Source organism: Jaculus jaculus, chromosome 8 (assembly GCF_020740685.1).
Source record: "Jaculus jaculus isolate mJacJac1 chromosome 8, mJacJac1.mat.Y.cur, whole genome shotgun sequence".
In the NCBI taxonomy this organism is placed as follows: Eukaryota; Metazoa; Chordata; class Mammalia; order Rodentia; family Dipodidae; genus Jaculus; species Jaculus jaculus.
Window position 1 is genome coordinate 140,375,421 of NC_059109.1, and position 18,914 is coordinate 140,394,334.

Below are 18,914 nucleotides of genomic sequence, written 5' to 3' on the forward strand. Positions count from 1 at the left end.
TTTGTATCATCAAGTCAAATTTGCTAACATTTTGTTAAGGGTTTTTGCATCTATACTCCTGAGAGACACAGATATCATTCTTCCTTCCTCACAGCTGGCTCTGGTACTAGGGCAATGCTGGCCTCCTAGAGAGAACTGTATAGTGTTCCTTCTCCTTCAACTATAAAGGGATGGTGTCAGTTGCTCCTAAATGTTTGGTGGGATTCCCCAGTGAGCCACCAGGGCTGTGCTTCCTGTTCTGGAAGGTTATTAACTAACAATTCCATTTCTTTAATAAAGGCCTGCCTCAGTTGTCCACTTCTCCGGGAGTTTTGGTGAATTGTGCATTTCTAGGAATTGGTCCGTTTCATCTAAGCTATCAAATTTGTTTGCACAGAGCTGCCCATAGGATCCTTCATCACCCTCTGATGTCCATTGTGTCAACAGAGACCACCCCTCCTCCATTTATGATCCAGATTTCACTTTGGTCCTCTCTCTCTTTCCCTGTATTAGCCTGGCTAGAGCTTTGTTTGTTGTACTGATCGTGTAAAAGGGCCGGGTATTGGGTTTGTTGATTTTCCATCTTCAGTTTCAAGTGTAACCAGTCCTACAGTGGTTATCTCTCAGGTGGGCTCAGGAACAGAAAGCTTACTGGCATGCCAGCTGTGGCATTTGCATGGTGCCTGGGACTGTGACCCCTGACAGTTACATGTGGTGGCACCAGCCATTTCCTTTCCTGTAGCTTTGCCTGGGAGCTAATGGGGAAGGTGAGAGCTACTTTCAAGCAGCCTGGAGTAGAACTCTCTAGGATGTGACTTCTTTTTTTGTTTGTTTGTTTTGTTTTTTGAGGTAGGGTCTCACTCTAGCCCAGGCCAACCTGAAATTCACTATGTAGTTTCAGAGTGGCCTCAAACTCTTGGCAGTCCTCCTCCCTCTGCCTCCTGAGGGCTGAGATTAAAGGCGTGTGCCACCACACTCAGCTCTTTTTTTTTTTTTTTTTTTTTGAACATGGTGGTTGAGAGAGAATGGACATGTCAGGGCCTTCAGCCATTGCAAATGAACTCCAGACGTGTGTACTCCCTTGTGCACGTGTGTGACATTGTGTGCTTGCATCACTGTGCATCTGGCTTATGTGGGACCTGGGGATTCAACATGAGTTCTTAGGCTTCACAGGCAAGCACCTTAATCACCAAGCGACCTCCCAGCCCGAATGTGACTTCTTTAACTCAGTCTGGCTAGCTCTGACCATTTGAGGGTGGCACATTCATATGCAATGAGCTCCTGCATGCTCTGTAGAGGCCTCTGCAGACTCAGTGGGCCAGGATGTATGCTCACTTGCTACACTGGGGGAGCCTCACTCCATAAGCCTATAGGGCACACCCTTGTGAAGAGCTGAAATTCAAAATAAGGTGCTATAAAAGAAACCACATCAATGTGGTGAAGTTTCCAGAATGTTCTAGTAGTACTGGGACTGCCCAGAACTCTGTGTAGGACCCCCCACCACAGGGGCAAGACAGCATAGCAGCTCAGCTGGGACACGCTCACTAACTGGTGGCTGAGCTTTCCTTGCCTCAGTCTCCCCATCCAGACTGCTGAGAGAGTTGCATGAGCTCAAATTGGCAGAGAGCTGAGAAACACATGTGGGAGCCACGTTGGTGTTTCTAAAAAGAGTCCCTGAGCTCTCAACTGCAAGACAATTTAAACAGCAACTTGGCCTGGGACCACTAATGCTCTTACTTTGGTTCAGTTGGAGCACCTCCAGCTCCCAGTGGCTGAGGTCCTGAGCTGGAAATGTATGCATGGTGTCACCTATAAGCAAGAAGGGACGTGGAGCCATGCAGCAGAAATGCCACTGAGCCAGCTGGTGGAGAACTGGGGCCAAAAGTCAGATGTTTGTGCCAAGTCCTTTGACCCTGAGTTCTTACTGCTTCTGAGATGTGGCAACTATGCTTTATGGACACGACAGCTTGACCCTTCATGGTCCATGACTGTTGGGAGAGAAGCCCATGCTCCCTGGGTATAGCTGAGAAACAGGCCCTGTTTACTATGTGGGGTCTCCTGGCCAGGCCCAGCGACCCTGCCATGCCACCAAGGGACTGGAGCCCTTGGGTGATACCAGACCCAATTAGCCAGCTGTGGCTTGAGAGGCAAAAGACCCCGCCCCTCATCCCCAGGTTTGTTGCCCCCTTGCCTCTCCTCACTGTCTCTCCCCAGACTTGAGTGGGGTGACCCAGTATTCAACATTTGCAGCAGTTTGGGCAGCTTTCAGGTTCTAGGATGTTCTACAGGAGTCAATAGGACTTGCCATCTCACTGCCCAGTGGCAAAGCACTCTGGGGAGGCTGAGTGTCTGTCTCTCAGAGCAGAGCAGGGTTCTGAATATTCATGTAAACATTGTACTTGCAAATGCCAAGCAATTTAAATGTCATGAGCGCCTGTGGCCATCTTTTACAGAGGATCTGTCAGAGAAAATGCATTCTGATTTTAACCATCACAAGAGGGAGGAGCGTCTGGCCCTCTGTACCATGCAGCTTCTACGGGAAGGTGAAAATTAGTGCTAAACAGGTGCCTGACATTGTGATTCCCTCCAAGGAAACTGGCTGAGGCCCTGAGAGCTCCTGTCCATGGCCACACAGCATCTCAGCTTGGTTTCTCCCAGGCAGGTGGAATCCCAAATTCCACCACTACCTTCTCATTCCAGATCCCAGAGAAAAAAAAAAAAAATCAAGTGTGATGGACACGCTTAAAGTTGTCTCATGACAGCTCAGAGGGAAGGCTTGCAAGAGGTGAGGGGGGGATCATGAAACAGTCTACCTTCTGGATCCCATTCTTTTTTTCCCTTCAGTTTTTTTTCTAATATTTTACTTATTTATTTAGTTGAGAGAGAGAGAAAAAAGAGGCAGATAGAGAGAGAGAATGGGTGCACCAGGGCCTCTAGCCACTGCAAACAATCTCCTGATGCATATACCACCTTGTGCATTTGGCTTTGTGTGGGTACTAGGGAATTGAAGCTAGGTCCTTTGAATTTGAAACCAAGCACCTTAACTGCTAAGCCCCTTCCTAAAGGTTTTTTTTTTTTTTTTTTTTTTTTTTTTTGAGGCAAGCCCAACAGATTGGCCTTTTTTATGAAAGAGAGAGAATTGGTGCAATAGAGCCTCCAGCCATTGTAATCAGACCCCAGACACGTGTGCCACCTTGTGTACATGTGTGACCTTGCATGCCTGCTGTCACCTTGTGTGTCTGGCTTACATGGGACCTGGAAAGTTGAACATGGGTCCTTAGGTTCACAGACAATCACTAAGCCTTCTCTCCAGCCCTTCCTTCTGCTTTTTAAGTCAGGATCTCATGCAGCCTAGAGTAGCCTCAACTCACTATGTAGCTGAGGATGACCTTGAACTCCTAATCCTCCTGCCTCTACCTGCCAAGTGCTGGGATTACAGGCATGTATGTCACTGCCTGACTTTAGTCCCTCCTCTAGTTACAGTCTCAGAGCAGATTTCTGGTGACAAGCAGTTACTGTGAGGAGTCATTGCTGCCATGAGTACATAATTAGCATACACCTCAATAAAGCATTCTGGCAGCCTGGAGCCAATTCCTCACATGGAAGATGGTGCTGAGCAGATACAGCCCAGAGGCTGGGGCGCTTGACCATCCCCCCATTATGGAACTCAGAGGTGCACAGCTGGGGATGCTAGGAACCTGTTTTCTGATCTGCCTGATCCCCAGTCCCTGGCCCCTGGCTTGGATCAACCAACTGAGGTCCACTGTACAGTCTTGGTGGCAGTAACATTAAAGGGAGAAAGGACCGCCAGTGAAACTCCTGGTGTGAGCACGCGCCCTACCCTTACCCAGTGAGGTCTTGTGCAGCTTGCTTGGCTCACTCCAGCCCTGCTACATGGGGCCCTAGAACAGTCAGAAGGGAGGCCAAATCCACTTCTGGAAGGCATGTCCCCACCCATTTTTATACATTTATTCTATAAGTGGTTCAAGATGAATGACCCATGTATAGGTGCACATGTTCTGTGTAGGGGTCACATAGAGGTCTGAGGTCATGCCTGACCCAGAGGTGGGCTGAGGGTACATCAGAAGAGTGGCAAGAGGACAATGTGCCTGGCCTGGGTGCCACCCTGTGGGGCCATTGGATGGACACCCTAAAAATCACCAGTGAGACCCAGTGGACTGCCTTGTTCAGATGAACTGGCACAGATTTCAAGGTGTCAGCACACAAGAGAGAATGCATGGGTCACTAAGAGTGTCACATGCTGAAATGACAATGTTTCTGATATACTGAGTTAAATAAGTTACTGAAATTATTTTCAGCCAGGTGTGGTGGTAGATGTCTGAAATCCCAGTATTTGGGAGGCTGAGATAGGAAGATCAAGGGTTCAAGTCCAGCCCAGGCTAGCAAGAGCCTATCAAAAATAAAATCCTATTCATTTCAAAAACTACCTTTAGGGCTACAGAGATTGCTCAGTGGTTAAGACACTTTACCTAAAGCCTAATAATCTGGGTTCACTACCCCAGTACCCACATAAAGCCAGATGTACAAAATGGCACATGCCCCTGGAGTTTGTTTGCAGTGGCTAGAGGCCCTGGTGTACACACTCATTCTCTCTCTTCTTGCAAATAAATAAATATTAAAGCTATCCTTATAGTATAGCTTCTCTTCCTTACAGCCTATATCCTGTCAATCCCCTGCCTCAGGACAAGGACCAGCTGCCTGTGCCACGTGACTGCTTATCTAGGGAATCCAAAGCCTGCCTGGCCACCTCAGGCAGGAGGTGCTCACTAGCTCTGGATGAAATGAGCAGGCTCTGTCCCCAGCCAGTCCTAGGGGAGGATGGAGGATGGCAGCGACTCAGAACAAGCCAGCACTCTGTCATGAGTGGTGCATGTGGAAGACACAGCTCCCTTTCCCACTTTCTGCTCAGGGCCAAGTCCCACCCTGTAACCCTGCATCCAGGTCCTCAGTTTACCCCTGGCCTGCTGGGCCTTAAGGAGGGGAGCATCAGACGCCCAGAAGAGACTGTGCTAGACTGAAACTGGAAGGTCAGTCTGTCCCAATACAGACTGACACACAGGCGGAGCACCCTGGGCAGCTCAATTCACAACCACAAAAATCCCCTGGGAAGCCCCATTCACAACCACAACGATCTTGTAAATTCCGTGATTGTGGTGGAAGTGGGAGCCAGGATGGAGGCCTTGGCAGGGGAGGATGAATGCTTCATTTGCTTGCCTCAAAGCCTGGTGGCATTTGAGCAAGATTACGACTCTACAAAATACAACACAAAACCAACGTAAAGCCTGGAGACACTCAGTCTAACAAATGAACCAATTATGTCTTTGTGACAAACTCATTATTAGAAGGGAGATGAGATTTCTTTTGTGGGTGCGGCAGGATGCAGAGGGAAGCAGTGCGAGCTCAGAGGAACACCTCCCTTTACAGTTCCTGCACCTGCCTCCCCACTTCGAGCTCATTAGGCCAGCAATCAGGTGGGTGCCAGGCAGCCCCCAGCCCACCATGTCACTGTGATAGGAGGGTGACATGGAGGTAGAAGAGAGAGCAGCGTGCGTCACTGGACAGATGTGGCCCTGGCTGGTGTGGGGTAAAGGGCACCCTCACACCTGAGGGTTGAAGGCAGAGGAGTGGAAGAGTTCCCAGCTCAAAGTGTCCTTCCAAGGGGTTTGTTCTAATCCCCGCTCTGGGTCCCATACCAGCCATCCCCTCCCCACGGCTGTGTTCACAGCCTGTGCTTGCCATCTAATCCACTAGCTTGTGCCCTCAGTGGGAATCGGCATGGGGTGATGGTGGAGGCCCCTGCCGGCTTGCTGGGAAGCTTGTTGTGCAGCCTGCCCATGGGTGAGGCACGGAGGCTTGTTAAGGTGAAAGGGAGGTGGAAGCTTGGCCCCTAACCGCCCCCCAAGGGCTGGCTGCAGTACTCTGCGAAGTCCTTAAGCCAGATGGGCAATCAGACTTGCTCCAAGCCCGGGTCTGGGTGGCAGTGCTTGGCAGTGGGAAGGCCACAGGGGCTGGAAGGCAGCCCCACTCCTCAATACCTAAGCACAAGCAGTTGAAAAGCATGAGTCGCTTTTTCTTCAAAAAGACAAGAACCCAAATCTCTCTTCCTCTTCTGCCCAAAGAAGCCCTCCGGTAGTGTGGACGCCTGGTGTGCTGGTGGGCAGCCACGGCTGAGGCTGGGAAAGCAGCAGCAGGGGAGCAGACAGGGCACAGACTCGCCCAGAGAGCCCCTTCCTTCAGTGGGGTTGTGGGCCTGGTATGCAGCTACCAGGGAATGACACAAGATCCTCCTGAGAGGGGTGGGGAAATGGGACCACCATCCATGAGTAATGATTCCACAGATCCCTCTCCATGGCCACGCAGTGGCGTCCAGGTCCCAGGACCTTTTGGAGTCTTGCAGCCACAAAATGTTGCCTCTCAAAGTGGTAGTCAGGGCTCTACATGACCCTGCAGCAAATGGAAGCCCCACAGATGGATATGCACGTGCACACACAGACACATGCATGTACAGAAACACCCAAGCATACAACATGGATACACGGACACATGGACATAGGCACTTCTGAAACACAAACGCACACACAGACACACATGTATATGTAGAGACATACATACTTATGCCAAGTAAAGCTGAACTGTCAGATGCTGATTGCTAGTGCCTTCTGGACAGCCCTGTGGACCTGGTCAGCCATCAGTCCCCTGAGGAGTGGGAACAGTGTCCTGACTTGGCCCAGCATCCAGGCTCAGCTTATAAGCCAGCTCTTCTCTTCCAAGGTTTAAGGATCTTTTGCTGGGTCCTCAGTGGGACCTGCAGTTTGAATCCAGTGACAAAGTTTTCTCACAAGAAGCCAATGTAAAAGAAAACTGTACCCTGTGCTCCAAGCTCTACATGGTGGTTCAAGCCTATAATCGCAGCACTGAGGAGGCTGAGGTAGCAAGGTCACCATGAGTCCCAGGCCAACCTACCGGGACACCATGCCTCAAAAAAGCTGGGTGCTGGAGAGACGGCTTAGTGGTTCAAGTGGTTGCCCATAAAGCCAAAGGACCCAGGTTCAAGTCCCCATGTAAAGCCAGATGCACAAGGAGGCACATGCATCTGGAGTTTATTTATAGAGGCTGGAGGCCTTGGTGTACCCATTCTCTCTCCCTCTCTCTCTCTCTTTCTCATAAATAAATAAATAATTTGAGATGCCTTAGTGGTTGAGGCATTTGTCTATAAAGCCAAAGGACTCAGGTTCAATTCCCCAGCACCCACATAAAGCCAGACACAAAAGGTGACACATGAATCTGGAGTTTTTTTACAGCAGCTGAAAGTTCTGGTGCACCCATATTCATTTTCTCTTTCTGTTAAAAATAAAATATCTTGGAGCTGGAGATAACACTTAGCAGTTAAGATGCTTGTCTGCAAAGCCTAAGGACCCAGGTTCCATTCCCCAGAATCCACTCAAGCCAGATGCACATGGTGGTGCATGGTGGAGTTCATTTGCAGTGGCTAGAGGTCCTGGTATGCCTATTGTCTCTCTAATAAATAAATAACATTTTTAAAAAAGCAACACCAGTTGTTATTAAAAGTATTTTTTGTTGAGAAGATAGCTAGTTTCAATCCTCAGGCAACTGAGAGAGGAAGGAGACCCTTGCCTACCATCCCACGGTGCCCCTCAGCCCTTTAGAACATCTTGGCAGCCCTTACAGGTGGGATTATATTCTGGTTGAACAGAGAGAACATGGCAGGCTGGGCAGGGCTGCCTCGGGCAGTGGCTCTGTCAGCCTCTGCTATGTAACAAAGCAATCTGCAACATACCGACTTGGAGCACTGTGTGCTCATGGAGCTGGAAGGCTGGTCCTGCAACGCAGTCGGACTCCAGCAAAGCCCCTGTTCCACTTCAGTCACCTCCGTGATGGCTGCAAGGCTCTAGGAACCCTGTGAGGTTTGGGGGTTACCTGAGTGTGGGTGCTCATGCAGATTCATGCCTCAGTGTGCATATGCTTCTCTGCATCCCTGTGTACAGCTTCAAGGACATGGGGCTGTTGTGCTGAGGTGTACGAGCAAGCATGTCACTAGTGGGGCATAGAGCTCCGGCTGGGGACAGAGCAGCACACAGGGCCTGGCTTGTGTGAGTCTTGAGCAAATGGCTGCATGAACCACCTCCCTGCTGCCCCTCCAGACCTCGGCTTTGTCTTCCAAGCGTGAAAATGCATCATCACCACTTAGTTCAGCCTTGGTGTGGATTTTCCCTGAGCCACTGTGGTCAGGAGAAATTTGCAGGCTAAGGCCTGAGTGCCTTCGAGTGGCTATTTCAAAGCCACCAGCGGAAACTCATCTCACCGCACAGGATCAGGACTGGCAGGGCAGGGCAGCCACCCTAAGGGAGCTGGGCTGGATGTGGTGCATGCCTGTGCCTGGAACAAGGCTTCCTGGGGCTGCAATTAGCATCCACATCAATGGCTGATGAACGCCGGCAGCATGGAGAGCAGACGGTTCGGCTCTATGTGGCTTAGCCTGTCCAGAGACAAATGGAAACATGGAGCCCTCCTCCTCCCTCCCCCCTCCTCCTTTCCTTCCTCTCCTCCTTCTCTCTCCTCCTTCCCCTCTTCCTCCTTGTCCTCCTCCTTCCTCCCTTCTCATCCCCTCATCCTCTCCTTCCTCTTCCTTCTCCTCCTGTCCTGTGTTCCTGCAAGCCGAGCTCATCTGAGTCAGCCTGGGAGGGAGGCTGGGAGAGCCGCTGCTCCGCGGCTTACTTGTTCCATTGGAATGGAACAAATCTTGTTCCACGTACATCTTGGATGTGCTTGACAAGGCTTCCTAGTGGAGGTGACTGACAGCCTGTGACAGTCAGTGGAAATTAGGATGCTGAGTGCCTGCAGGAAGAGAAACTTGTTGAGTGACACAGGAGCAGGTTCTGCTGGGAAATGTCTATAGGGGCAAGGCTCCAATTATCAGATGAAAAATGTCAAATCTGCTGCTGGCCTGGGACACGGTAGGCAGTGGAGACATATGCAAGGAGCCTTGCCTGGCCTGGAGCAGGCTCAGCTCCCACAGCACTGGGTGCACAGCAGTGGGGGTGCCACCCTCAGCGCGTGTCAGGCAGTAGGGTAAGGAGGGGCTGGATTAAACCATTAAACCAAGAGAGAAATTAGAGATGTTTTATACCACCCAGGTAAGAAGGGAAAGACAGAATGTTTCCCTTTTAGCCTGAGAGGGGTTTTCTCTCTCCAGGCTCCCTGAGAGTGAGTCAGATCCTCAGCCACCTGTGCCGCCAGCCAGTGCCCACTGGTCACCCTCGAATCAGAAGCTGTGATCGAGGCCTGTGAAGGGGAAGACAAAGGCAGGTGGAGGACAGTGTCCTGACGTCTCTAGGTGGCATCTTCTCACACTCAACTGTCTGATTCCTCTTCTGACCCTCTAAATTCTTGCCACACACTGGGCCCTCTCTGCAGTCACACTGGCTCCATGGAGATTCAAGTCCCCATTTCCTCACAATCAGCATACTGTGCATGTCCCATATGAGCATGTCTTCAGATAGGAGATGGCAAACTAGGACCTTATTCACCTGCTCTGCTCTCTACTTCTGCACGCAGGTATTTAATAATGCCTGAGGTACATGATGCTTTAGAGGGTGCCAGAGGGTGGAGAATGGGGGAGGGGAGTGAGTGGGTCCACAGGAAGATGAATAGGCAGGAGGCAAATGCAGCCATAAGTTCTGGAATAATCCAGGCAGAGCCAGACGAGCCTGCTTAGGTCTGCAGCCTGCATTGGGGCTTGTGCCCAGCTGGGAACAGTAATTGGCAATCAGCTGACCACAGGGGAGGCCCATACAGCTCAGCTATGGCTCCTGGAGTCACTTTGCCTCCCTCTGAACTCCTGTGGGATAAAGTTCAGCTGTTGACCCACCATCCTGAGACTCCAGGAAGCCAACGGACAGGACCCAAGAGTCATGTGTCTGGGCTCTCAAGAGGTCCCTAGGTCCCTGGCCCCAAGACTCAGAACATCAGCTCCCGTCATGCAACAAGTGAGCAATCCCCGGGCATCAGCCTCCCTACTGCCCCAGTGGGTTCTCAGAGGGTGGGTTGGCCATTGGCTTTAGAGCTCACTGAGGGTCATGCAGGTAATGATCAGGGCCAAGGAGCTGCAGGGTGGACCAGCCATCCTCTCCTGCTCAGAGAGGGAAGGGCCCAGTTCAAGTCAGGAAGGAGCTCAGAGTCATTTGGCAAGATCAGATCTAGCCAAACTTCCTCTTCCCCATCGAGAGAGAAAAGCCAAGGGTTTCCACCCGCCACCATCCGACTTGCAGTCGCTCATGTGGAGAGCCTGAGTTACCACGCCTGCTATTCATAAAATGGAGAAGCCCCTGCTAGCGGGAAGAAAAGCCCCATGTGGCCATGAAGGACAAACCAATGTGACACCTAGTATAGACCTGGACTTGGGAGGACCAGGGAAAAGCAGCCTTGTGTGAACGTGTGTGTTCATGATGTAGATGTGTACATGTGTGCACACATACCTCAGGTGCTGGTCTACCTCTTATGGAGATAGGGTGTCTCACTGGCCTGGAACTCACCAAGTAGGATAGACTGTCCAGTGACCCCCAAGGATTGTCCTGTCTCCACCTGCCTAACACTGCGACTATAAGTGTGTACTACCCCAGCTGATTTTGACTTTAAATGAGAAATAAATATTGTTTCAAATGAATAAATAATAAATTATTTATTTGCAGGCAGAAAGAGAGGAAAAAAAGAATGGGTGTGCCAGGGCCTCTTGCCACTACCAAGGAGCTCCAGATGCATGTGTCACTCTACACCTACCTCCACATGGGTACTGGGGAATCGAATCTGAGCCATCAGGCTTTCCAAGCAAGTGCTTTTAACTGCTGAGCCATCTCTGCAGTCTGGCTTTTTCTTTAATGTGGGTTCTGGAGATCCAGCTCAGTCCTTTGTACTTGCAGAACAAGTACTTTACCAGCTGAGCTAACTGTCCAACCCCCAAAGTGGTTTTAAGTGAGAGAAGTGCTTTGGGGTCCTCCTGGGTGGCACATTTTGTCCACCCTGTCCCATGGCACATGGGCCACAGTACCCTTGTAATTTGCCATTTGAGTTCCACATCTATCAACATCAGACTCCACACAGGCGAGCAAGCTGGCTCTGAGCAGGTCCAGCACCACTCCTGCTACCGTTTCTAAGTTGCTCTTGCTCCTATCTACCCTCAGGGGCAGAGTCATGCTAAGGAGGTGGTTAGGGTGAGGCACAAAGTGTAACCTAGCCAGAGGAGAGTCCTAGAACTTTGCCAAGCAGGAAGAGGCCAGAGTCTGATTTGGTCTGAGTCCTCTATCATGCCTGAGGCTCTGAGGGTGAGGATTGCGAGCATGTTTTTCCGGCCTCCTCCCTCACACTGGCCACCCCCAAATCCTCTTCCAGTGGCTGAGGACACTCTGCTCTGTATCCATCATAATCAGATTTACTAAGCAAGGACAGAGCACTAATCCCATTGAGACTCCAATGCTGAAGAGCCAGATGTCCACGGGGAAGCATAGTGGCCAGCTTTGGTGGTGGATGGTAATTAGATGTTGGGAGGAATGGGCAGAATATTTGCTGAACTGCCCACACAATTACATGGCAAGAAAATACACGGCAAATTGTTGGGCTGGAGATTCAGCTGCTAGCCATGATAGGAACGGAACAGCATGGTGGGTGGTGCATGGGGGGCAGGGGAAAGGGCCACGTGCTGTACACCCAGCACTGAACCTGTACTCTGAGATGCAATGTGACATCCGGCTCATGACTGCTAGATCCCAGCCAACAGCATTGTCCTAGCCTTGTAGGGCTTCGCCTCCTTGGGCCCATCTGAGAGCTTTGCACAAATGCTGGAAATCCAAGCCAATGTCCACAGGTCCCCAGGCTTTCCTGGCTCACAGCGGAGAACTGTTTTGGATGGTTCCGCCTCTGTCAAGGACACAAGCACTCTGCAAGCACAGTGGCTCCAGATGCACTGTGCTGAATGCACCGGCCCTGTGTTTAGCCCCTCAAAGTCACATTAGCACCCTGCATCTTAGGCACAGCAAGCAAAAAGTGTATCAGCAAAATGGACTGAGTTGGCTCCAGTCTCAGAGGCAGGCATGCGGTACAGCTTCTTAGAAAGTGGAGGCCACTATGAAAGACACGTGTCCTCAGGAGAGGGGAGGTCTATGGTCGCAGCCTGAAGTGGACATAGCTGTGGACTCAGTTCAGTGGGCATGGCACAGGCCACACTTTCCTGACATAGAAACAAAGGGCACATTAGCACCAGCCAGCCTGCCTCCTGGTCAACCGTGGTTGAGTGCAAAGGCGGGACCTGGCACCATGGCTCCCGTGACCCCCAGGCCACCTGCTCCAGGCTTTGTGCCACCACGGGACTTGTTGAGGATTTTGAAAATGTTTGCTACTACTTAGCACATGTCCCACAGACTTGAGCATTCTAATGGGCTTTTTGGCCAACAGATAGTTGAAGGTGGAGCAAATCTTTAGCATCTACCCCCTATCTCCAACAGCTAGTTCCCCAGTGTAGATGGCTACATGCCATCTTTGAGAGGCGTAGAAACCCTAAGGCAGCTTGCCACTCCTGCTGATAATCTCGGCCCAGCAAACACGCTTCCCCATGCCAACCTGTGTTGAGGGCTCTGGACCAAGCCCAGGCTCTGCACCCATCCTGCTGTACTAAGTCTTCCCCAGGGACTTGGGGTCAGGTGGACAAGGGCAGAGCTGTTGGGAAGTCCATTTCCCTAATCCGATTGAGGCCTTCAGGCCACGTTAGTGGTCTCCTCACAGCCACACTGGTGCCAGGCCTGTAATGCAGCCAGGCACAGACAGGATGTGGTTGGTGAGGGTTTTCTGTCCTGCTAAGTTCACGCTCAGACAGCAGCCTCTGAGTCTCTACCCACCAGGAGAGAAAAGACACCTACTCCCCCATCCAAGGCTCCCTGCGCCCAGAGAAGTGGGGTGAGGGGTTTGAGGGGGCTGCTGGCTGCTCCACAGCTCACCAGAGGGGAGGCAGGGCCCTGCCCACATTCTCAAGGCTGATGGTCAGCTGCCATGGCTTGCTGGATACTGTCCATGGTTCTGACCTCTTGTCTAGGGCCAGAGACCCAGCAACTCCAAGTCAGAAGAGGACAGCAACCCATGGGAGAGGAAGGAAGTGGGCAGAAGCTATTGGCCAGGTCCATCCCAAAAGGTGCCCAATGACTCCCAGCCTTTGGCCACATGTTCCCCAAAACCTGGCAGCTATCCCCCAGGAGTGAGTAGCAGTGGCCAGCATGCTCATTTTCAGAGATGAGGACCCTGGACCTACCTCATTTGGCCATGGTCAAGTTTCTGTCACGGTGTTTCCAAGTGCAATTTCCTTAGCTTTGGCTTCCAGATCCAGCTTCAACTGCAGCTGTTCTGGGTGAAAGCCACCGGCCCTGCGTACCAGGTGCGGAAGGACGGAGGCTTGAGTGGTGACTGGAGTGACATGACCTCCTTGTCCTACCACTCCTCAGAACCTTCTAGGGCAAGTCGCTCCAGCAACTTCCTTGCTCCTTAAGTCTTCTCCTTCCAGACTCAGCATCTTGAGGGTCTCCTGGGAGGCTCCGTCTTTGTATTCTTCTCCAGTCCAGCTCTAAGGACACACCTTGGTAGAGTCATCGTGGCAAATCCTGGGCCGTGTAACCTTGCGTGCCCCTTTCTGCTTTCTGGGCCTGGCATCCCATTGCTGCTGTGAAAATAGACTCACCAGATGTTTTGTTTCTTATATTTCCCAGGCCTAGGCCAAAAGATGTCGGGTGGCTTTGGGGTGATATGGGCTGTTGGTCATCGCAGGGAACCTATCACAGGTGGCACTGGACATTGGGTACTTCCACTTGGTGTTGTGAGGGAGTTCCTTTGGCTCTACACCAGAGGACGTTCCTAGAGGCTTGCATTGCTGGCCCCTGCCCATGTGGGCCTTAGGGTTCTTTTCAGAGCCAAGCTTGAGCCTTAGAGGAGCCCTTGGAGGCAAAGCTACTTCCCATTGCTCTCCTTGCATGCTTTCTCCTTAAACTGTTATCCCTGGCCACCCATCCCCTGAGGTCGGCCAGTGTCCCATGGACAGGTACAGCGGGATGGACTGGCCAGCTCATTGCTGGACTTTTGAGTTGTTCTCAGTGTTTGCTATTTTTAATAAGGCTGTGTCAACAACCTTAACATTCATAACTTCTACAATTCCTAATTCCATTATCCCTGACCTTAACAGATTTGAAGAAGGGAGCCCAGGAGGCAGGGGGGGCACAGGAACTGCCCGTGTCAGAAGGGCTGCTGTCTTCTCTCTGCAGTCCGTCCAGCAGCGGAGAGCCGTTGCGGAGCCTGGCCTGACCTGGCTGGTGCTCGTCATCTACCCGTGCTCAGGGGCAGTCCCCGACCAGGCCAGCACAGGCTGGTCCCAGCAGTCACCACACTAGGAGGGTCTGCACAGGAGGTCTCTTCTCTCACTGTGCTCCTCTGTCTATCTAAGCCCCTGGGCTTTGTAACTCCCTGAGCACCTTCCCACTCCCCCTGGGCTGCTTGCTGCTAAGGCACCAGTGAGCAGTATTATCTCTTTATCTAAACACGATGGGATCAACTAGAGAGAAAAAGTCCCCAGTGCAAAACAAGGAATTGTTCTGAGGTCAAAAGCAGATGTGATGAGACCCCTCCCCCCAGTGGTCAAGGCCAACTGTTGGCAGCCTATGTCAGGACTCCACCAGCCAAGTATACCCTCAGCTGTTGGCAGGTCAGCTGTGTGTAACCCCACCTGCACCATCTGTGTCCAGAGGCTGCACCCATCTCTAACCAAACTTTTTTCTATTCTTTTCATTCATTTTCAAGGAGAGAGAGAGACAACAAGAATGAGCACACAAGGGTCTCTTGCCACTGCAAGTGAACCCCAGATACATGCATCACTTTGTGCATCTAGCTTTATAAGGGTACTGGAGAATCAAATCTGGGCCATCAGGCTTTGCAAGCAAGTACCTTTAACCACTAAGAAATCTCTCTAAGAGAGAGAGAGAGAGAGAATTAGTGCACCAGGGCCTCAGCCACTGAAATTGAACTCCAGACACTTGTGCCACCTACTGGTCATGTGTGACTGTGTGCTTGCCTCACCTTTGTGCATCTGGCTTACATGGGATCTGGAGCATCAAACATGGGTCCTTAGGTTTTGCAGGCAAGCACCCCCAACTGCTAAGCCATCTCTCCAGCCCCAATATATAAAAACTTTAAAAAAAAAATAGGGCTGGAGAGATGGCTTAGCAGTTAAGGTGTTTGTCTGCAAAGCCAAAGGACCTCTGTTCAACTTCCTAGGACCCACATAAGCCAAATGCACAAGGTGGTGCATGTGTCTGGAGTTTGTTTGCAGTGGCTGGAACACCCATTTTCCCTCCCTCCCTCTCTCTCTCTCTCTTTCTCTCTCTCTGTCTCTCTCCCTGCTCCTCTCTCCCTCCCTTTCTTTATTTGAGAGAGAGAAAGGCAAATAGAGAGAAAGACAAATAGATAGAATGGGTGTACCAGGGCCTCTAGCCACTGCAAACAAACTCCAGATACATGCACCACCTTGTACATCTGGTTTACATGGGTCCTGGAGAATTGAACCTGGGTCCTTTGGCTTTGTAGGCAAGCACCTTAACCACTAAGCAATCTTTGGTTCTCTTTTTTACTCTTAGCCCTTCACTCTGCTTCCCTTCTCCCCCACAAAAGCATGGATATTGCGGAGGTTGCTCTAGTCCCTCGGAGTAGCCCATACCAGCTTCCTGAGCAGAAGCCCCAGCTTGCTCCCTTTGTATATTTGTATATATTCCTGAAGAATTTTCACAAACTGCCCAAGGTCACAGGTGCTCAAGGACAGAATGGGATGTGTGCTAAGTAGCAGCAAACGTTTTCTAAGCCCTCAACAAGTCCAGTGATGGCATAAAGCCCAGAGCAGGTGGGCTGGGGGCCATTGGAGCCACTCCTGTCTGTCTGGGGTTCAGGTTCACACTCCAATCTCCAGCACCCCAGCTCCCAGAGGCTCTGTTGCTTCCCAGCTTCTTCACCTGGTGCCCCAACCCAGAGCCAAGAGGCAAGGTAGTGGCCAAGGAGGAGGAGAAGGTGGGACACCAGGAGATGGTGTGCCCTCAGTTGTCCTGTCCTGGTGCTGCTCTCTCCCCTGGCCTCTTCTTGGTCAAACCCAGCCCAACTTCACACCTGGCCAAAGAGGCCCACAGACATGGTGGCTGAGCACCCATCTGGCCCCAGGATACCATAGCCAGTGCCTAACAGCCATGGGCATTGGTGTGCCTGCCAGACACAGAAAGAGAAAGAGGGAGTGACAGAGATACACACAGAGAGACAGGGAGAGACAGAGACATACAGAGAGATACAGATGGAGACAGAAAAAGAGAGACATAGCATGGAGAGAGGGTTAAGGAGAGACTGAGGGAAAGAGACATGGGGAAACAGATATAGGGAGAGACAAAGATACAGAGAGACAGACACAAAAAGTGCAGACATGGGGAGACAGACAGGAGAGATGGGCATGAGGAGATAGAGACACAAGGAGAGAAAGAGACACACAGAGAGGCAGATAGATAGAGATGCAGGGAGAGACAGACAGGTGGAAACGGGAACATGGAAGGAGAGACAGAGACAACGAGAGGTGCTGCTGCTCCCGAGGCCTGCCAGCTGTGTCCGGCGTCCTCACGCGGCAAGTAGAGACCCTGGCTGTGAAAACATAGTTCTTCCCACAGCTGGTCCTGGGCAGCACTGTCCCCACCTGCAGTTCTGCTGTTGGCCATGCCCCTCCCTGCTGCTTGAAAGTCACGAATCAGGACGGTTTAGAGTCAGCTCTCCTATGTACCCAGGGCACCCAGGGCCAGGTTGGATGATGCTCCCTTTCCAGGCACACTGCAAGGTGCTGGGGTGCTTCAGGCTGGGTGGGGTGGCACCTGAGTATGCTGCTGGCCAGCTCAGTGTGGCCCTCAAGCTAGAAGAGTCTATGAGATAGTGTTATTCAGGGCCACTCCATGTGGCCAGTGCTGGGATATCCAGATGGGTTAGAGACAGACACTCAGCCTGGGGGGAGGGGACTATACCTAGCAGAGGTAAGAGAAAGGCTCACCCTGGGAACTTCAGGGTCAGGCGCATGGGGGACTGCTTGGGGCCTGGGGCCAGACTCCGACCTCACTGCTCAGCTCTGGCTCCTGCTGGCCTGAGACAGCTGCCTGCCGTTTGTGTTGAACGAGGTGTGGTATTTTAAATGTTTTGACATTTTAAATCTGTGTTGGATACACTCGCTATTTAATTCTACTAGGCTGTAGTGACTCACCAGAAACTAGATCAGCACGTCTCCTGGGATGGTGCTCAGCTGGCCCCAGAGCAGCAGAGGGCTTCCCACCTGCCCCCTGGCCATGACCTTATGAGCATCTGAAAGAATAAAGTGGGAACAACCCTGGGCTCTGGAGCTCCTTGGAGAGTGTGGAAGGACACTTCACCCTAGCATCAGAAGGGTTACAGCTGTGGGGTGAGGTAGGGCACAAAGGGTCTAGGGGTGAGTCGGAGCTGGGAGGCACGGGCAGAGTCCAAGTCCCCTGAGAAGCTTGTCCCCTCCCTGCGGAAAGAGCTCTGTGCGACTGGAACTTGAAGAGGGTTACTTCCTCCCTGGGGCCTCTGGGTCGGGATCCAGAGCTGCATGTGGGAGACAGGCTCTCAGCAAGGTCTCATCTTGGCCCCAAGGCAGCTCAGGAATGAACCTACTAAGTTCTGCCAGCCTCCTGCAAGCTGGGCACCCATGGCCCTCATGCCCAGCATACAGCTATGCTGTCCTCCCCACGGGTCATAGACTTGCACTGGCCACACTCTGTACATGTTCCCAAATGGGCCATGTCCACGCTCACGTTCAGTTCCTCTCCTGACAATCAGGGGGGGCAGCTCTGCCAATGCCTTCTGTGGATGGGCCTGCTTAAGCATGGCATGTCAGCTGGATAGTGCTGATGGAGCCAGGCTGGATTCACAAAGGCCAAGGGACAAATCCAGGTCCAACCACTTCTGAGCCAGTGGCCTGGGCAAGACATTGGCCCCACTGAGACGCCATTGCCCAGGTCTGACAGCTGCCTCTTGCTCTCTTCAGGTCAACACCTTCATGTCCTTCGTGTTTCCCATGGTGGTCATCTCAGTCCTGAACACTGTCATTGCCAACAAGCTGACCGTCATGGTGCGCCAGGCTGCTGAGCAGGGCCGGGTAGGCACGGTGGGCGCCCAGCACAGCACGTTCAGCATGTCCATTGATCCCGGCCGGATCCAGGCCCTGCGCCACGGTGTCCGCGTCTTACGTATGTAACTTGAACCTTGGGAGGTGGGCAGTGCTGTGGGGCCCAACCTGGTGCAGTATATGAAGACATGGGATAGAACATGGAGCTGAGCCCACCAGTGCCTGCTGCACTGGGGGCTGATTTGCCAACTTTACTCCCTCATCAGGAGGGCTGTGTACCAACTCTGGGCAGGACAACTCGCTCTCAGATGTGCGCTCAGCCCTGTGTTGGGGAGCAGGGCTCCACTGAGGAGCCAGTACACACACTAGGGATGTTCACAAGAAGTGAAGCCATGCCTATTGCCTGCAGCTAAGGTCCACTGGGAGCTGACATCCAGCTCTTTAGAGTTAGAAGCTGGTCTTGACAACAGAGCTCCAGGCAGAGGGCATGCTGTGCAAAGGCTCTGTGGTCAGAAGATGCTTGGCAAGAAAGCTGGGCAGTGGCCTGGGTTCAGTCCCAGCTGGAGGGCCCCCTAGCCCTTACTCTCTGCATGGGCTCCTTTATCTTCTCCAGCTCTCAACATGGCAGGAGCTCCTTGAACTTTCTTTTTTCTTCCCACGCTTTTTTTCCCAGGCCTTCCACATGGGATCTCTAGCCACGTGGGTGCCTCTCCTT

At 52.0% G+C, this 18,914-nt stretch overlaps 1 protein-coding gene across 1 annotated transcript in view; it reads left to right on the plus strand.

The window, feature by feature from the left end:
* Nucleotides 1-18,914, plus strand: part of Ntsr1 (neurotensin receptor 1) — a 49,176-nt gene that overhangs the window by 21,745 nt on the left and 8,517 nt on the right. The window contains exon 2 of the mRNA XM_004669492.2: nt 18,119-18,320. Within this exon, the coding sequence (XP_004669549.2) occupies nt 18,119-18,320 (202 nt within the window). The remainder of the gene's footprint in view (nt 1-18,118; nt 18,321-18,914) is intronic.